The sequence below is a fragment of the Lontra canadensis genome, unplaced genomic scaffold (genome assembly GCF_010015895.1).
Source record: "Lontra canadensis isolate GAN:19392208 unplaced genomic scaffold, GSC_riverotter_1.0 scaffold2, whole genome shotgun sequence".
In the NCBI taxonomy this organism is placed as follows: domain Eukaryota; kingdom Metazoa; phylum Chordata; class Mammalia; order Carnivora; family Mustelidae; genus Lontra; species Lontra canadensis.
In genome coordinates this window covers 62391766-62410444 of record NW_022630996.1, presented here as the reverse complement: position 1 = coordinate 62410444, position 18679 = coordinate 62391766, and the positions used below count along the sequence as shown (strand labels likewise).

The 18679-nt window shown below is 37.8% G+C and overlaps 1 protein-coding gene across 2 annotated transcripts in view; it reads left to right on the top strand.

Moving 5' to 3' along the window:
• The window catches only part of VPS50 (VPS50 subunit of EARP/GARPII complex), a 133179-nt gene extending 115346 nt beyond the window's left edge, over nt 1–17833 (top strand). For both annotated transcript variants that reach the window (XM_032875058.1, XM_032875050.1), the window contains 6 exons: nt 6408–6556; nt 7604–7700; nt 8686–8844; nt 12251–12372; nt 14441–14630; nt 17115–17833. In XM_032875058.1, the coding sequence (XP_032730949.1) occupies nt 6408–6556; nt 7604–7700; nt 8686–8844; nt 12251–12372; nt 14441–14630; nt 17115–17234 (837 nt within the window). In that variant the 3' untranslated portion in view covers nt 17235–17833. The remainder of the gene's footprint in view (nt 1–6407; nt 6557–7603; nt 7701–8685; nt 8845–12250; nt 12373–14440; nt 14631–17114) is intronic.
• The last annotated feature ends 846 nt before the right edge of the window (nt 17834–18679 follow it).

Here is an 18679-nt window from a genome sequence, read left to right as displayed (position 1 = left end):
AACCAGCTGCCGCCCATCTGGGGATAACAATATATCTATAGCATCTGTCTGACCAGTTCTGTGTTCACTGGGTAAGTTTTTCCCAGAACTGGTAGTCAGATTTAGAAATGTGTTTTTAAAAACCCCTCCCCCAGTAAATGGATAGAAAGATATGCCTCCTTTTTTCCTTTGGCACCTGGTCTTTTAAAGAGATCTTTTCTTTATTTAAGTCCTTATGGTTACCATCTCTTAAATCAGACTGCACCTTGGATCAGAAGGCCATGAGAGCAGTCATTCTTTTCTTCAGTTTTTAAGTAGTGCAGACCTTTTTTGACAGGGTCTCTCCATAGTCCTTATTCCTCATACAGCAATACAGAAGTTTTTCTCGAATTTTCTGTTGGTTTCCAGTGTTACATGTTGCATTATTACTCATACTGATAAGCATTGGCTTATTATTTTAGAAAATATATTTGTCATTTGCTAGACCTTGATCTCGGGTTCTTGTAAGCTGGTATTATTAATTTTTCTTCACTTCATTAGTTTGCATCTACATTGGCAGAGAACATTAATTGGTTTCTTGCTATTCAATACAGTCTTTGGCTGTTAAAGTAATTTATAGCCTAATCAATCTGGAGCCACTAAATGAAAGTTGTACTTTCTCTTGTATTTCCTCTATGTGTTGGTTAAAAGTTTAATAAACACATTTTTGGTTATTGTGTTTTCTCCATATATATCTTCTAAATTTTGCTTCTAAGCTGTAAAAGGTATCGTGGAATCATTATGATCTTAAAAATGCCACTTGAAATGTTTTATCATATATATTCAAGTTAAATAAAATTTGACACATCAAATAGTAGTTTAAGAAAAGGAGCCTACTAGGGGAAGGAAGAAAGGGAAGCTGGTATATAGGTCATGGTGGTATCAGAACTGTGAATTTTTAGGTATACACTTGGTGATGCCAAATTATTGGCTTTAAGATCTTTGACCAGCTTGAAATCATTGATAATAAAAATATATTTTAAACGGGTCCGGAAAAGTCAATAAAAACGATTTCTCTTTGTAGTAGTAAATTATTAGTGGCAGGAGAGGTTACATATTGTGACTTTCACTGTGAAACTAAAGATTTTGGTTAAGGTTTTATTTCTCAAAGTCTTCAAAGGGTTTTATGTCTTTTCCTTATTGTACTGGTGTAATCTAAACACTGATCCAGCTTAGAAGCTTTTCCATTCAAGTGTGCAGTAAGCACGTGCCGTTTATTTAAATCAGCTTGACATTTTTGTGACTCTCTTGCTTTCTTCAAGCTTATTTCCCCAAACATAAACACAGAACTTTAGCCTTTAAGCAGATAATTACTATAATTTTTATGCCCCAAATGCCAGTGTTAACTAGGAACAAAGAACGGTATCCAAATGCAAACCCTTTGAAGTGGGAGCAACAATTCCAGTGATCACTGCAAGAATGTTCTTGTGAAAGAGCTCTGTGAGTAAAGAGGGAGTTCAGCACATTTGGAATGGCAGGTAGGTAAGGAGTAGTAAGGATGGAGTAGGTGAGTGCTTGTGGCCTTTCCGTATACTCAGAGATAAACTTCATTTCTCTCAGGCCACAGATCCTTGCCTTCTGTCACCTTTTAGCACCACCTCCCTCTTCTATCCTAAATTAGCTAGTTAATATCTACTACATTCACAGGAATTTTTCAGTTTTTAAAGATATTTTTATTTTTTAGTATACATATAGTGATACCTAATCATAAAAGAATGAAATTCAGAAGTAACTCTGCTAGTATCAATGTGTGGTATTCATGGTGTACATGGTTATGCTGGAGCTATTTTGAGTTTGAGATTGTGCAATATTAGCAGAAAGTTCACGTCAGTTTTTGTCAGTATAATTACAAAATATTTTAAAAGAGGGTATGTTTGGGGCACTTGGGTGGTTTAGTCAGTTAAGCGGCTGCCTTCAGCTCAGGTCATGATCCCGGGGTCCTGGGATCAAGTTCTACCTCAGACTCCCTGCTCAGTGAATGGGCAGTCTGCTTCTTCCTATTCCTCTCCCTCTGCCCCTTCCCCACTGCTTGTGCATGTGTACTCTCTCTCTCTCTCACGCTCTCTCTCAAATAAATAAATCTTAAAAAAAAAAAAAAAAGAGGGGTGCTTGATGCCTAGTATATAGTTGTGGAGTATAATTCTCCAGGTTTCTACTTATAAAGCCATAGAAGGAAACTTATTTGTGCTCCTTTAACCTGTACAGTTCTATACATTCTGAGTAGCTGTCAGCTTCTGATTGAACCTCTTTCCAGTAAGAAACACATAACCTTCCCTGCCTTATACTTCTGTCTGATAGAAAGTGCTTTGTTGTGATACAGCCAAATCTACCTCTCTGGAATTATTTTCTGTTATTCCTCTTTCTACTCCATTGGACAACTTGGTCTAGCTTAGCCATCTGGCCCAAGTGAGTTATCTCTTCCCCTAATTCCTTTATTAGTTTTTGTTTGTTTTTTGTTTCAAGGTTTCATTAAGTCTTCTTCCTCACCATCCATTGACTTGCTGTGAGATGGATATTCACAAAGAGAAAATACAGAGTATTATAGGAGGTATTGGAAGTATAATATTGGAAGGAAGTGGAAGGCAAGGAGCTATGTGAGGAGAGTATGAGACTCATGGGGCGCCTTGGTGACTCAGTGGCTCAGTTGGTTAAATGCCTGCCTTCTGTTCAGGTGATGATCTCAGGGTCCTGGGATTAAGCCCTACATCAGGCTCCCTGTTCAGGGGGGAGCCTGCTGCTTCTTCCTCTGCCATTCCCCTTGCTTGTGCTCTCTGGTTCTCTCTATCTCTCTGTCAAGTAAATAAATAAAATCTTAAAAAAAAAAAAAAGACTCAAGGGATATGCAATAGTTGGATAGCTATCTTTATTATTAATTCATTCAACAAGCACACATTGAGTGCCATGGTACTTTATGGAAGACCATGGGTGGTCCTTCTGGTAGAAGAGGCAGATAGGAATAACGAATATCCAGTTTAATGTCCGATTATGTCAGGAATTACAAAAAAAAAAAAAAAAAACTAGGAAAGGATAGAAAGAGAAGAAGGGGTATGATTTTGTTTAGGTGATCACACAAGGCCTCTCTGGGAAGGTAACATTGAGGTAGATCCCTGAAGGTAGAAATAGAGGAGTGAGTCACCTGCATGAGAATTCATTTATTTAACAACATTTATTTAGTGCCTATTTATTGAACACTTTATGTATGATGCTAGACCCTGTCTGGGAGTTGAGGAAACAGTTTTGGTGGGGAGAGAGCAGTCCTACAAAACTCCCTACTCATGTGCAACTTGTTTGCTAGTAGAGAGGGAATATTTTGGAAAGAAGTGTCTCAGGTGGAGGAAACAGGGCATGCAAAGGCCCTGAGATGAGACCATGTCTGACCTATTCCAGGAACAGCACAGAGGTGAGGATAACCAGAACAAAGCAAGTAGGAGGGCTGGTGATAGATAAAATCAAAGAGATAGCCAGAGCCTAGATCCATGTAAGGCCTTTGGATTTTACTCTGAGGAAGATAGGAAGCTGTTGGAAGAGCTTTAGCAGGAGAGTTGACATGATCTGCCTTAATTAGGTAAAAGAGAATTATTTTCACTATAGTGTATCACAATTAAGGAGAGAGAGAAGGTGGCTTGTACCAGTTATAGTGGAAAAATAGTGAGACATGGTCAGATTCTGGATCTGTTTTAAAGGTAGACCCATCCATCTAGATTTGTTGCTGGATTATAAGTGGGGTATGACCATGAGAGGAGTCAACAATGACACCTAAGTTCTGGAAAATGGTGGTGCTATTATTGGAGATGTATAAGACTTTTAGGAGGGACATATTTGAGTTCAGTTTTCAGATATGTTAAATGCACTAAAGGTGAGAGAGAGGTCAGGGCTAGCATGTAAATTTTGAGCTCTTGGCATGTGGATATTTAAAATGGGGGATGAAATCATCTAGGAAGTAGAATTTGAGTGAGAGAAGTCTGAGGGGTAAACTCTAGGACACTCCAGGGTTTAAAGGTCAGGGAGAAAAGGACAGACTAGCAAAGGAATCTGAGAAGCGGCCAGTGGTGTAGGAGAAGAACCAGGAGGGTATGGTACTCTGGAAACTAAGTGAAGAAAGTTTTTTAGGATTAGCCATGTAGGATGCTATAGTAGTTTAAATAAAAAAGGTATTTAGAATTGACTGTTGGACTTGCCCATAAGAAGCCACTGGGAACCTTGATAACTGTTTTTTTAGAATAGAATAGACAAAAACCTGATTGGAATGGGCTTGAAAGAGAATAAGAGGAGATGAAGTAAAGACTCCCTTACCATCTTCATCAATTAAACTGTTTGAGGGTCTGCTCATGAAGGAGGCATGCCCAAGGTCTTGAGATACAAAAATGATGAAATTGGTTCTAATACTCCCAAGAACTCAGTGAGGTAGAGGGTCCAGGAAACCACAACTGACAAAGTGCACTTGATGCCATATACAGAAATAGGTATATGTGTAAGTAACATTAACACAAGTAAGATACTGGGTGCCTCCGTGGTTCAGTCGGTTAAGTGTCTGCCTTTAGCTCTGGTCATGATCCCAGGGTCCTGGGATTGAGTCCTACATTGGGTCTCTGCTCAGTGGGAAGCCTGCTTCTCCCTCTCCCTCTGCCTGCAGTTCCCCCTGCTTGTGTGCGCGCGCTCTCTCTCTCTCTGTCAAATAAATAAATAAAATCTTAAAAAAAAAAAAAACAAAAAAAGAAGTAAGATACTAATTATTCTTGGGAGACTGAGAAAGTAATAGAAAGGAGGTTAAGTATGACCTCAGACTTGAAAGATGAGGATAGAAGTAGGCAAAGAGCAGAGAGAACTGGTAAGAGAAGAGTGTCAGTAGGACAGGTATAACAAGTAGCCCAATGCGGCTAGACCCTAGGGGCATAGCAGATTACTTGGAAGTGAAGCTGGCAAGGTAGCTGGTAATATGGCAACAAGTTTAGGCTTTTGTCTGTAAGGCCTGGATAGTCAATTGAGACTTTTAAACTGGGGAGTGGTGTGGTAATGTCTCCATTTTAGAAAGATCACTTAGGTATTCTAGGAAAATCACCCAGTGAATTGAGTGCAGCATGAAGTAGAAATAGGAGAAGCCAGAGGGAGAGGTCTCTATTTGGGGACTGTTAGTTCATGTAAGAATGCTGTGGGGCCTTGGTACCGAAGAAGCAGTGACAGGAAGAAACAAAGGAGAGGTGTGTGCTTAGGCATGATGGAGTGGGGAGGGAAAGGGGAGACACGAATGATTCCAGGGTTCCTCACTTAAATAGTCTGGTAGATGGTGATTACATAAACACTGGCATTAAATGAAATAGCACAGGCAGCCATTTTATGACTGTGTGTGTGTGTGTGTGTGTGTGTGTGTGTGCATGCACGCGCACAGGAGACGGGTGATTATTTTCCTTTCTAGTAGGAGAAAATAAATAATGGAGCTGTGACTTTGATTAACTTGCATAGTTTCCTTATCCCAATTCTCCCTTAGAGAAAGCACAGTTGTTCCCAAAATAACTTTTAAATGCTAATTGAGTAATTAGAGATTGAAGAGAAACAATATCTTTTGTGGAAGATAGGATACAAAAAAGAACTAAAGAAGAATAAAACCATTTTCTAACTTGGAAGTTTTTATAATGTTTTAGTTCCATTTCGCTAAATTTATAAACCTGTTATGCTCCCAGAGTCCTTTCATTCATAAGGCAAGTGTTGGAGATTTGTGACTATATAATTCATTTAAGAAGTAATCAAGATTTACATTTTGTACACTTTTAGATTTGTTTGTATCCAATTTTTGTACCCTTATTTTCTTGGAGGATCTTTTAAAATCAATACACCCTGCTCTTCGGGCATCCCTTTCTTTGATTCCCATTAGCCACCTTCCTTCTCACCAGTAACATGACTCCAGACATCTACCAACCCAGTTAGCTCAGTTTCAGTTTATAAATACATTCTAGTCCTGCCTTCTTGAGATTATACCAAGGTTACCTTGATTGAAGTGTGGATGTGAAATGGTTAGCCACACCATAATTTTGGAATGTGCCAGCTCAGTCCTCCAGAGACTGTCTCTCTTTCCTCACTTACAGGTTCTCGAAGGGCATCTTGCTATTGTTGCTATGAAACATCTTCCAATTCATAAATATTGCTTGTGTTGGCCGATTTTAGGTCATGCGCAGATAATAGCATATGGAGTTGGATCGTTTTCACTTAGTATAAAAAGGAAATTTCCAGTAGTTAGAAAATATAAAAGAAGGAAAAGAAAGAACGGAAACTAAATGTGATTAATATGCATGCCTACGAGTATTTTAATTACAGGTCCAGTTTTGTAAAACCACATGGTTTATTACTCTTAGATTTGATTTCACGCTGTGTGTGCACATGTGTTGTGTTTTCAGGAAGTTTCAGCTGATCCTGCTGCCACCCTCACAGCAGCAGAAGAGAGAAAGGAGAAAGTGCCAAGCCCACACCTCAGTCACCTGGTGGTTTTGACATCTGGGGATACGTTGTATGGGTTGGCGGAAAGAGTGGTAGCCACAGAATCCTTGTAAGTTGTTAAAACCTGTTGCTTTGCCTTTAAGTATTTAAGAAAAGTTATAAAAGTAAGCACTGTGTAATTCGATTTCTAGCTGCATCCTTCTCCTACTTCTGAGTGTCACTTATTTATTTCTGAGAAGTCTCTCCTGAAATAGATCACCAGTCGATTTTTTAAAACTGCATGGTTGGTGTTCAGTTACGTCAGTGGAAAAAGGGAAATCTTTTAGGTTTCAGTCTTGAGCAACATGATCCTTGCTTTAAAGTAAAACTTTACAAAAAAGTAACCACATCATAGCATACTTTATATTTTCCTACCAAATTGTGATTCTAGAGAAACTAGTTACAGCGTCAGTTTAGTGTTAAATATAGTTAGCCCTCGACATCAGCAGGAATACTTCCTGACCTTTATAAATCCCCCATTTTTAATACAGGTAAAGCACATGACTTCTTCTATAAAATGTAGTCCAGCATCAGTTAAGAGTTTTTGTGTACATAACAAAAAGTAGAGAAAAACAGGGCAGCTGCTGACAAATCTCAGTGCAAATGACTCCACTCCCGCACACCAGCCTCCTGACCTGAAGTTCACGCGTATATCTCAGCCAAGCTACAGTTTGCTGCATGAGGTTACTTAGGAGATGTGCCAGCCAGATGTTAAATCTGTGAATTCAACTCTCTGTTCTATATAATTAAATGGGATCCTTACAGGAAATCCTTTAAAAAAAAAAAAAAAAAAAAGCCTGTTAAATTTTTTTCTTCCATCTCTCCCGTGATCTGTGCTTCTGTGTCACACGCAGAGCAGCCTAGCTGTACAGCTTGTGATTTCCGAGCAGTTTATTTGAAGTCTCCTTCTTCCACCTCTTCTCCCAATCCGTGATAAGCTCAGCAGTAACTTTTGGGTAGGTTGTAAATGAGCTAATACAAGGTAGTTCACTCAAGTGGAGAGGAATTTTAACGGTCGAACTTGTGCTTAGAGATCTTAAAGGTGACTTGCACAGAAGTCTTGACAGGCCATGGATCGCACCCTCTGCTTATGCAGTGCGTTCTTTATTCCCTGTAGGGTATTCTTGGCTGAACAGTTTGAGTTCCTTCAACCCCATCTGGATGCCGTGATGCCTGCAGTCAAAAAGCCCTTTCTTCAGCAGTTTTATTCTCAGGTCAGAGACACTCTTGGATGTCATTTCAGCTGGGAGCACATTATTTGGGGATTTTTAACTGGTAGCCAGTCTCCAGATTCCAGGAGAGCAATTAACATACATTTATTCACTCATGAATTCCCATAGTAAGTTAATACTTATGAGCAGCTCCTATACCTTTTCATCCAATGCACATTACAACTGTATTTACAATAAAGTACGATAAGGGGAAAGAAACAGCAGCAGGGTTTTTAACGTTGGCTGGAGGAGGAAAGGAGGTGTCATTGGGAGAAGGTATTCTAGAAAGGCTGTCTGGGGGAGGGTTGTTTAAACCAGGGCAGGTGGCTGTGGTGGGAGTATATTGCAAGCTAAGGGAATGGCTCACAGGAGACCAGCCAGTGAGAGAGAGCCTGGTGCAAGTCAGCTCCCTAGAACTCAAAGACTGTCAGAGCAGGGGAAGGGGCCAGTGGTGAGAGAGACAGCTGGAGTAAGAAGCAGGAGCCACTGGTGCGTAGTGCTCTCAGCCAGGAGGTGGGCTCTGTTTGCGGGGTACTGGGAAGGGACCAGAGGATTTGAAACCGTAAGTGGCCTGTTCAGTATGTGTTTTAGAAAGAGGGGTTGGCAGCAGTAGATGGCAGGCCTGTGGGCAGGGAGCCTGGCTTGTAGGCTGTCATGAGTATACATTTGAGAGATGACAAAATCTCCTGATGGGGCAGGTAGAGTAGAAATGGACAGAAGTGAAAAAACATGGGAGATATTTGCTCATCTCCATGAGAATCTGTGGTTCTTTTATTGTTGTGGCATCAGTGACCTCAAGTTGATTGTCTCAAAAGTGTTTTGAGTAAGTCCTTTGCCAACGAACTGAAGTGTTTTCATAATTTAAATATCCAGTTGTGTATGTTTTATTTTTAGATGTGATGTATACTCGAAATAGATACAAAATATTTTTTATAAACTTGATACTTTTAGAAAATATTTGTTTTCCTTTCTATGAAATGTATTTCAGACAGTCTCGACTGCCAGTGAACTACGCAAACCAATTTATTGGATTGTAGCCGGTAAAGCTATTGATTATGAACAGATGCTGCTCCTGATGGCTAATGTGAAGTGGGACGTAAAAGAAATTATGTCACAGCACAACATCTATGTAGATGCACTGCTGAAGGCAAGTACGCGGAAACGCCTTTGTTAAAGATGAGTCTGCCGGGAGAACTGTTCCTGTCATTGCACTTGCTCTGAAGTAGTGAGATTATCGTTATGACCACATTTCTAGCATCATGGTATTAACGCCTCTGAATTGGAATAGACTTGTTTTTGAATTTTGTGTTCTTTTAGACCCAAGAATTCTTCATAGATTTTTTTTGGTTTTGCTCACTAATTTCCCATCTTGAATTAGAGTTTGATTGGGATGTCTTGGCTGACTTTCATTTTAAGTAATTTCAATAACCAGGACTATGGTGACAAGAAGATATTTCTATTTAATTAGACGTTTCTGTAGTTGTGTAGCTTTATTAGCAAGAGACCAAGCCCCTGATTATTCTGTGTTATCGTTGTTGTGTTTTTACAGAAATTACATTACTTTTGCAATGTGTCATGAAAACACATTTGCATTTAAAACTTACATTTAAAGTTTCCTGGGAACAATTGTACACCTCTTGTCCTTTATGCATCAAGAGATATTTATAGATCACCTGCATGTGCCACACACTGATCTAGGTGCTGACAGCATAGTTGTGATTAAGGAATTTACATATCCCCAGGGAATTTACATGCCAGTATGGAGACAACAGTAAAGACCTAAATTAAGATAAAATATGTCAATTAATTAATAGCTCTGTGAAAAAATTAATAAGCAGCAGAGGAGGGATAGAGAGTGCAAGGTGTGGTTTGGGAGCAATATTGTTTATTTATGTGTGGTCACAGAAGGGGATACTTATCAGGAGATGAAGTGAGAATTGGGGAGCAGCCCGAAGGAAGCCAGGAGATGAGCCTTGTGGATATCTGAGGAGAAGCAAGGGCATTTGAGGAGATGAAAAACGCTTTCAGAAAAGTCTTGATTTTCATATTTGTTAGTGAAAAGAAAATTGGCCCTTCTTAAGCTCTTGGCTTTTCTCTCATTCACACAAACATTCTTACTGCTTAGTCAGGGCAACAGATGGTAGCTGGAACACTTGTGAACCAGTAAGCAAAGCCAGAGATCAGAACAGAGATAGTGGTGGAATTCATCATCTCTCTGACTGGTGACCTCCTGGAACTCTGTAATGGAGACTGCGAGACCCTCCCCAGAGTACTCCGGAACTAAGGGTGGGAGAAAAGTTAGCAGTGTCTAGGGGTTACTGTTGGGTCTGAGGGTGCTCTGTAATTGCCTCCCTGGGAGAACTTTGATTTCTAGGGTTCCCATAAAACTTCAGTTGGGAATCTTAATTTGGAATGTGATAGTCAAATGTATTTTATAAATAATCTCATACCCTTTTTTTTTAAACAATTTTGGTTTTGAAAAGTTGATTTTATTTTTTTATGGCACGCCATCCATGGTATTCATAGGGAAGCAAGAAGACAGAGATTTCTGCACTCAGTGAATATATATACTAGAAGGAGCCTTAGTTTTTCTTGTTATTTTTTTGTTTGTTTGTTTTTTTAAGATTTTATTTATTTGAGAGAGAGAGCGTGTGTACCATGAGCAGGGAGAGGGAGAGAGAATCTTGAGCAGATTCAGCACTGAGCTGGATATGACACTCGATTCCACGACTGAGATCATGACTGACCCAAAACCAAGAGTCGGATGCTCAACAGATTGAGCCTCCCAGGCGCGCCTAGTTATTTTTAATTATAAGAAACATTAATACTGTAAGAAAGAACCAAACTTATTAAGATTATTAACCTGAACCAGTTTTTAGCAGCTTAAAACCTCTCCTAAAGAAGCTCTTATATAACTTTTATTTGTTCTATTACTTTTCCAAATCCAAACCTTTAGGTAAAAAGCAATCTGCATTTGTTGCCCCTCAAAAATCTTAAGTAAAATGAAATGGTTTTATTGTTCATTTAACAACAAACATTCTTGAACATTGAAGTTAGCAGTGAGTAGAATGACATTGTTTACAGTTAGCATATAACTTTTTTTTTTAAGGTTTTATTTATTTATTTGAGAGAGATTGAGAGCAATAGAGAGAGTATGAGCAGGAGCAGAGGGGAAGAGGGAGAGGGAGCAGCAGACTGCCTGTTGAGCAGGGAGCCCAAGGCAGGGCTCCATCCCAGGACCCGGGGATCCTGATCTGAGCCGAAGGCAGATGCTTAAGTGACCAGGCCACCCAGGTGCCACAGCATATAACTTTATTTTTAAAAAATATTCGTGAAAGCACTGAATCGTGACTGGAAATCTAAAGCAGGGTTTACTACAGTGAAGCATAAATACAATAGCAAATACTAGTGTTCCTCTAGATTCATAAAATGGAAAGGATGAAGAGCAATTATTTATTTAACTTTGAATTTCAAAAAGGAAGCTTGGTGGATTGAAAATTCACTTTTTAATAAATAATTAAAAGCAATTAACTGTCAAAGATAAATTTAAAAAATTGTGATTAACAGAAAAGCAGAAGGATGATAAGTAATCATGTGGTAGCTTGAGTGGTGATGATTAGATTAGATTTTTTTTTTCCCTCCTGTGTGTTATTAGAGAATTTGAACACATGTCACTCTTGACTTGTTAAGCATTATGTACCTGCTGTCTTGAGGAAACTAAAGAAAAAAAAATGCCATTTTAAATCTTGTTAAATTCATTTGAAATGTATTGTCAGGGAAGGAGCGATAGCATTTACTTTTGAAATTGAACATATTTAGGTGACAGTAGTCCAAAGAAACTAGAAATACATTTATTGAAGGGTAAACTGTTTGTTTTCATGAAATTGTTAGAATTTGTCTAAATTAGCTACATACATTTTTATTTTTAGTAGAGCGGTATCATGAAAGTTCCTAATAAGTAATAAAAATACTATTTTTCTGTAGGAAATAGGAAGAATTTTATGTTTTATTTTTTCCTTTGCACTAAAAATTTTCTATTCATTGCTTTCAAATCATTTGGAATATAATAACTAATTTACTTTTAAAGAATGTTTAAGATAGAGAATAGTTTATTCGATTATTCTCTAAGGAGTATAGCCTCAAATTACAGAGGGTTCACAGTTCACTCTGAGTTGAAAGCTTATCAAAATATTTTTTTTAAACTGGGTTTCTTGAAGATCATTTTAAAGCCATATTAGGTTATTAAACTCTTTTAATCCATACTGACATGACTAGAAAAATTTGAGATGAAGATGCATTTGAACATTGTTAGCATTGCTTAATCTATTAATGACACTTATTTCCTTGGAGATGAAATGTCGTGTGCTCTGTATCACAACATAGTTTATACAATGTAAAGTAACTTAAAAAGTCCAAGTTATATTTGTATTCTCTTTTTGTATTACTTGGTTTGATTCTGAGTCTTTCTAAATCTTCTTCTTTGCCGGGAAGATGGGAAAGCAATACAGCATTATAATTGTATTCTCATATGGCCATAATTTTTGTCTTCTTAGGAATTTGAGCAGTTTAACAGGAGGTTAAATGAGGTTTCTAAGAGAGTTCGGATACCCCTGCCTGTGTCTAATATACTTTGGGAACACTGTATACGGCTGGCCAACAGAACTGTTGTGGAAGGGTAAGTTTTCATGAAAGCGTTATCTGATCCTTCAGTGACAAATTGTAATGTACAGATCACATTGTATGTTGTCATTACCAGATAGAATAGGTAGAGAAAGTCTTGGCCAGCAGACAATCTTATAATAATTCAGGTTTGACTTTAGAACATTATTGAAGAAACCTTAAATCCCACTGTGCCTCTGCTGTCTGTGCTTTAGAATGAGCTAGTAACCAGCTAGAACCAGCTAGTAGGGGACAGTGTAAAATAGCATCTCATGGTTATCTGAAAGTTAAACTCATAATAGTTATTATTGCCTAATGATATAATTATTATGATGATTATGCATAACAGTTATTGAGCACTCTGTATCATTTACTGGGTCAAGCACTTCACAGGATTTTATCACCAAATCCTAACATTAGCTCTTTTTTTTTTTAATTTAATTTTTTTATTTTTTTATAAACCTATAATGTATTTTTATTCCCAGGGGTACAGGTCTGTGAATCGCCAGGTTTACACACTTCACAGCACTCACCATAGCACATACCCTCCCCAATGTCTGTAACCCCAACCCTCTCTCCCAAACCCCCTCCCCCAAGCAACCCTCAGTTTGTTTTGTGAGATTAAGAGTCACTTATGGTTTTTCTCCCTCCTGATCCCATCTTGTTTCATTTATTCTTTTCTTACCCCCCAAATCCCCCACTAACATTAGCTCTTTGATAGAACCATTCTCTCTGTTTTATCAAGGAGAAAACCTCAGAAAATCAAGAAATTAAATAAATTGCCCAGGTTCACACAGTTTTCAAACACCAAGAAGGTTTATGAACTTCTGATGGCAAAATCAGGTCTCATAACCACTATGTCTGTTAGTGGTATCATTATTATATCACTGTAAACTGTATAAATCTTCCATATGTTGAGTTTGAAGATCTATCAATATTAATTTTCCCACTTACTCAGAGACGATGCTTATGTCTAGAATATAAACTATGTTTGGGAAGCAAGCTGCTGTCTCAGAGACCATTCACAGTGGTCTGGAATTGCACATTCAGTTGAAATTTCACACTCTCGTTTATCTGATTTCTTTTCATTTCTTCTTTGATATAAAGAAGAATGTATTAGAGAGTGGGAAGGTGACAGTGACAAGCTGACAACAATTTTGGCACTCTGTATTGAAACCAGTGTTGCTGGAAATCACAGAATGGCTCTGTGTCAACAGTTAAAACTGAAAAGTATTTTTAATAAATTTGTTTAATAAAGTAGAAAAGTGAATAATGTTATATTTCTGTGCAAAACACTTTTTATTAAAACAAAACAAAACAGTAAAGCCTGGTCACTTCTAATAATCTGCGCTTCAGTGTCCTTGTAAATTTCCTTAGGGGAAGTACCGCATTCCTGCGGTTGGATTCTCCACATTTTATGTTATTTAAGGAATGAGACACTGACTTACGAGTAATAACATGTTGTACTCTTAGGGTTAATATATTCTTATTACTACTCCACCTTAGAATACACAGGTTTTCAGTAGTGTGGGGTGTCAGAATAAGTCTATAAAGTTTATGACAAGTATGTATATCCTTTTTTTTTGCTTATATGCTCACATGTTTCTTAGGTTCAGCTGACAGTCCATGGGGGAATTACTGCTTTTGTTTCCTTTACATCTGGTAGTTAACAACACTGAACAGTTTTATGAAACTAAGATTCCTTTGGAGTATTCATAGCCCAGCTTAGAAATAATTCTTGGCAGCCAGATTTACTGGAAGACCAGTTTAACTTTCTTACAGTTGATTATGTTTATTGACTGGGGTTGGGGGGTGGGCACTGTAGACTGTTGAGCAGCAAAGAACTTCAGAAGTTAATCAGTCTCTTTGCTTTGTGAATGAGGAAGCTGAGGCCCCGTAGGCAAAATGACAGCTGAGGGCCCCAACGCAGCTCGGTCTTTCTGACAGAAGGCTCATGTGCTCTTTCCTAGAACCCTCTCATTTCTGGAGAATCTGTCCAGACACGGGTTAACGAAGAGTTTGAGTACCTACAGTTTTCTTTTTCCATCGCTTCATTTCTGGTTTTTTATTATTGTGTATCTTAGATATGCCAACGTCAAGAAGTGTAGTAATGAGGGTCGTGCCTTGATGCAATTGGATTTTCAACAGTTTTTAATGAAACTTGAAAAACTAACAGATATTAGACCTATTCCTGATAAAGAATTTGTGGAAACCTATATTAAAGCCTACTATCTAACCGAGAATGACATGGAACGCTGGATCAAAGAGCACAGGGTGAGAGCTGGAAAACAGTTAATTAAGTTTTTATTCCTTTTCCTTTGTGCCATTCTTGTCTGGTGTATTATATAATTCAAAATCATGGGAGTGAATATAAAGCATCAGCTGATTCTTTACCATATTCACACTTTGTCTGTGCAGTGCCCTTTGCGTAATCAAATCCCTTTGAGATCTTTCTGAACTGCAACAGTAATTATCTGGAAAGGTAGCCAGAGTCTGAACTTTAGCTGTGTTTATCCTGCAGCTGTGTTGTGGGAAAAGGCTGAAGTTGGTTAACATCAAGCCAAATTGAAGACAGCAACATTGAAGTGATTCACAAGCTAATGTCTATTATATAACTTAAACCTTATAGCTCTCAACAATGAGTTGGTGTCGTCCTGCCCACACTGACATATATTAGTGATGAGTGACTATATTAATATTGAAATGGCTACATTTAACTTCCTCCTTCATTAGATTTTACCTTGAGTATAGATACGATCGTTTTTCTTTTGTGTTGATATATAGATAAGTAGAGAAAAGTATCATTCATTCATTTATTTATTTATTTATTTTTAAAGATTTTATTTATTTATTTGACAGACAGAGATCACAAGTAGGCAGAGAGGCAGGCAGAGAGAGAGAGAGAGAGAGGAGGAAGCAGGCTCCCCACAGAGCAGAGAGCCTGATGTGGGGCATCATGACCCGAGCCGAAGGCAGAGGCTTTAACCCACTGAGCCACCCAGGCGCTCCAAAAGTATTATTTATTAAGTGTTATTTAGGATGCTGCATTTTTGACACAGTTCAATTCAACATGTGTCACCAGAACATGCTCAGTATGGGGGCTTTCCTAATATGATTGTTCTATCATTCGTTTAGATAGGCAGTATGGGAAGACAGACTTAATGAAAATATGGGAAGTATTAAAATTATCACCTCGTTTTATTCCTTCAGTAACTCTAGTGATCACATTTACTTAAGCTATAAACATCATGGGTAAAAGCTAAGTAAATTTTTATTTTATTTGACTGGGTAAGGAAATAAGGAATTATTTATATTTACTTTATCAGCCTCATCCAGTCTGGTTTCAGCACTCTAGAAAAAAGAAATGAATATTAGCCTGAGTTTTATGGAAATGTGCCCACCGTGGGTCAGTTTCAGATCTCTGGGAGCAAAGTGGAAATGTAATATTATTTTCAGTGATTTTGATTGGTACACCAGAATTGAGAAAAATGTTGTCCCTTTTAGTCCCATTGACTTCTGACATTTGAAAACCAGAATGCTAAACCAGGAACAGATGGGCTGCTGAATGTTGCTGGAATCCATTTAGTAAAGTAAGCTAGAAACACTTTGAGGTTGCTATTGAGGAAGGTGTCTAGGGAAAGAGTACAAGTAACTAAGAAGAAAGGCACAGATCCTAGATATCCATTATTTGATAGAAGAATGATACCTATTTTTGAGTTTCCTCTTTTAATGTAGTACACCAAAATTTTAGCTTAGCATTTTGTGAGAACCTCAACTAGATGATATTTGTAATTCAGTGAAATTTTCTCAGGAGCCGAATATCCTGTCTTCTAGGACAGTGCCTACCGAGCTCAGTGCTTGATGACAGTGGATACTTGTTAAATATTGGTTGATTAAGAGAATTTACCAGATGCTAACAGGTGCTCCCAGAGCTCAGATACACAAACTGAATAGTTTGCTGAGGTTTTAAAATGAACTCTTTCTCATATTTTGAAACTCTTTAGGTGGTTACCTCCTGTGAAGACAGATGACTTTTCTTACTAGATGGTAGTATAGGACTCTCTTTCCTTATCTGAACTCTTGTTATTCATCCTCCAGAACCAGATCAATATGCAAACCTTTCTACTGAATCCCTATTCATTCTTTTCTTAGGAACTCATTATCTGAAATTCAGGAACCAAATAGATTTGTACAGCATAAGAGACTTCTAGTCTTAATTTTACTTACTGGCTACAATGACAGTATGAAGGGTTAAAAGCCGGTAGCTTTCTGATCCTTATTACCTTACTCATTTATTGTAAGTTAGAAAAGTTGTTCTTTGGTTAGAGATTTTTTTCCCTTTCATCTAGAATGTTTGCAAAATATAGAGTGCCAGAAAATAGTTACTTAGTAGCATTTTAAAAATTTGAGAGGTCTGTGTATTTTAGTAACTTCATAAATAAAGACCTCCACAGAAACAAGCATAACGTATGTGGTCTTAAAAGTAACAAAAGCATAGGCATGTCACATTACTCTGCCATATTGAAGAGATTCTAGTCCTTTCTGTTCCGGTGTATCCTGCAGTGTCCTTATTATTATTATGGTTGAGTAAACAGTTCACGTCCATGTCCCAAACTATAATTTTGTCTGCTTTTCACTGATTTGTAGTGCTCAGTCACTAGCCACTGAAAACTGAGTATCTGCCTGTTCTTTCCTTGCATTGATAAATACATGTCTTTCAGCATACTAAATTTGGATCTTTTTTTTCCCCCCGAGCAGGAGTATTCAACGAAGCAGCTGACCAATCTGGTAAATGTTTGCCTGGGATCCCATATCAATAAGAAAGCAAGACAAAAACTTCTAGCTGCTATAGATGATATAGACAGACCCAAAAGATAATGAACACATTCTTTTTTCTCAATGCATTGATCTTCTCTCAACATATATGACATGAAAGCCAATTTTTCATGCACTCCTGACTGTTGTCTGCTAAGAAATCTTTGTGCATGTTCTTTCCAACTGGGAAGTGGAAAACACTGAAGTTCGTGTGGTGTTCTCAAATGACTTTTATATGCTCTGATCCTTCTCCTCAACTTTTAGTCTCATTTGTTGTATTCTTTTTCTGAAGTGATATCATTGCCTTGTCATAAGTATTGTTATGTGACTGCAGTTAGACATTTTAATGAAGAATGCACTGTAAGTATATAATTAGAAGGAACAGTGATAATACATCCATGGGCAGTTTTCGGAGAATGAATTTATGTTGGTATTTTTTTTACCCTCTCTACTTGGTTCTTAATATATAAATGGGAGGGTTTATGTATAGTATCTCCTAATTATGAGCACTGCATGAGAATTGAAAAGTATACATAAGCAAAATAGCTGAAAAATCAGTATGTTCTCTGTGTTTTTAAATGTCAGAGTTTATGTCAGGGTTAATTTGGTTATAACAGTGATCATAAATGATGAAATTGAATAAATACTATACTCTAACATGATCCGCCTATGTGAGACTAAATTTTGATACTGTTCCACGGCAGGCAGAATTTATGAAACAATAATGAAATTTTTCAGTGTGTTCTAACAATTTTAATGATCTTACATCTTGGTACCAGTGATGAAAAGTAATTTCATTGGGTGCACCTTTTCAGAGCCTGAGTAGCACCCAGAATAGTGATTGTGGCTTTTTTTTTTTTTCCCCTATCCTTTTCTTTCTTTCTTTTTTTTTTTTTTTTTTTTTTTTAATGTGGGAGATTTTTTCACATAAGTGTTCTTCTCTTTGAATTCTGCTTTTGTCTTAGGATGGGAAAACCTGTCTTAGCTGACTTAAGAAAAGAACTGTTAGTAGTCAAGCATAAGTTTATGGTCCTATATTCATCTTTCTTAGATACCTGCTTTGTATCACAGATGTAAAATAATGTGTACTAGCTAGGGATAAACTTTAGAACTCAGTCTTTAGTAACTGTGTACTTTGCTTTGAAACCAGAGATCTTCTATCAACATATACAATGTAAAAATCAGTATCCCATGCACTCTTGCCAATTCCTGTGAAGGAATTTTTTGCATCTTCTTTGTGACTGGAGAGTTGAAGACTCTTAATTTTGCATGGTGTTGGTCCAGGTGTACTGGGCATGACCTGTAGCTCCCAGAATCCTGAAGCATCATCTCGTGAGAAATGGGCCTTGTGTCCTGTGAGTCTACAGGGAACTGAGACAGGAAAGTGGAGGACGAAGGGTGGCCCATGGTCCAAGCATGGAGGCGAATAAGAAGGTGATTGCCACTCTGCCTTTCCCTGCAGATATTCATAACTGGTGTAGTGTAATACAAAGCGCTTTTAGAATATA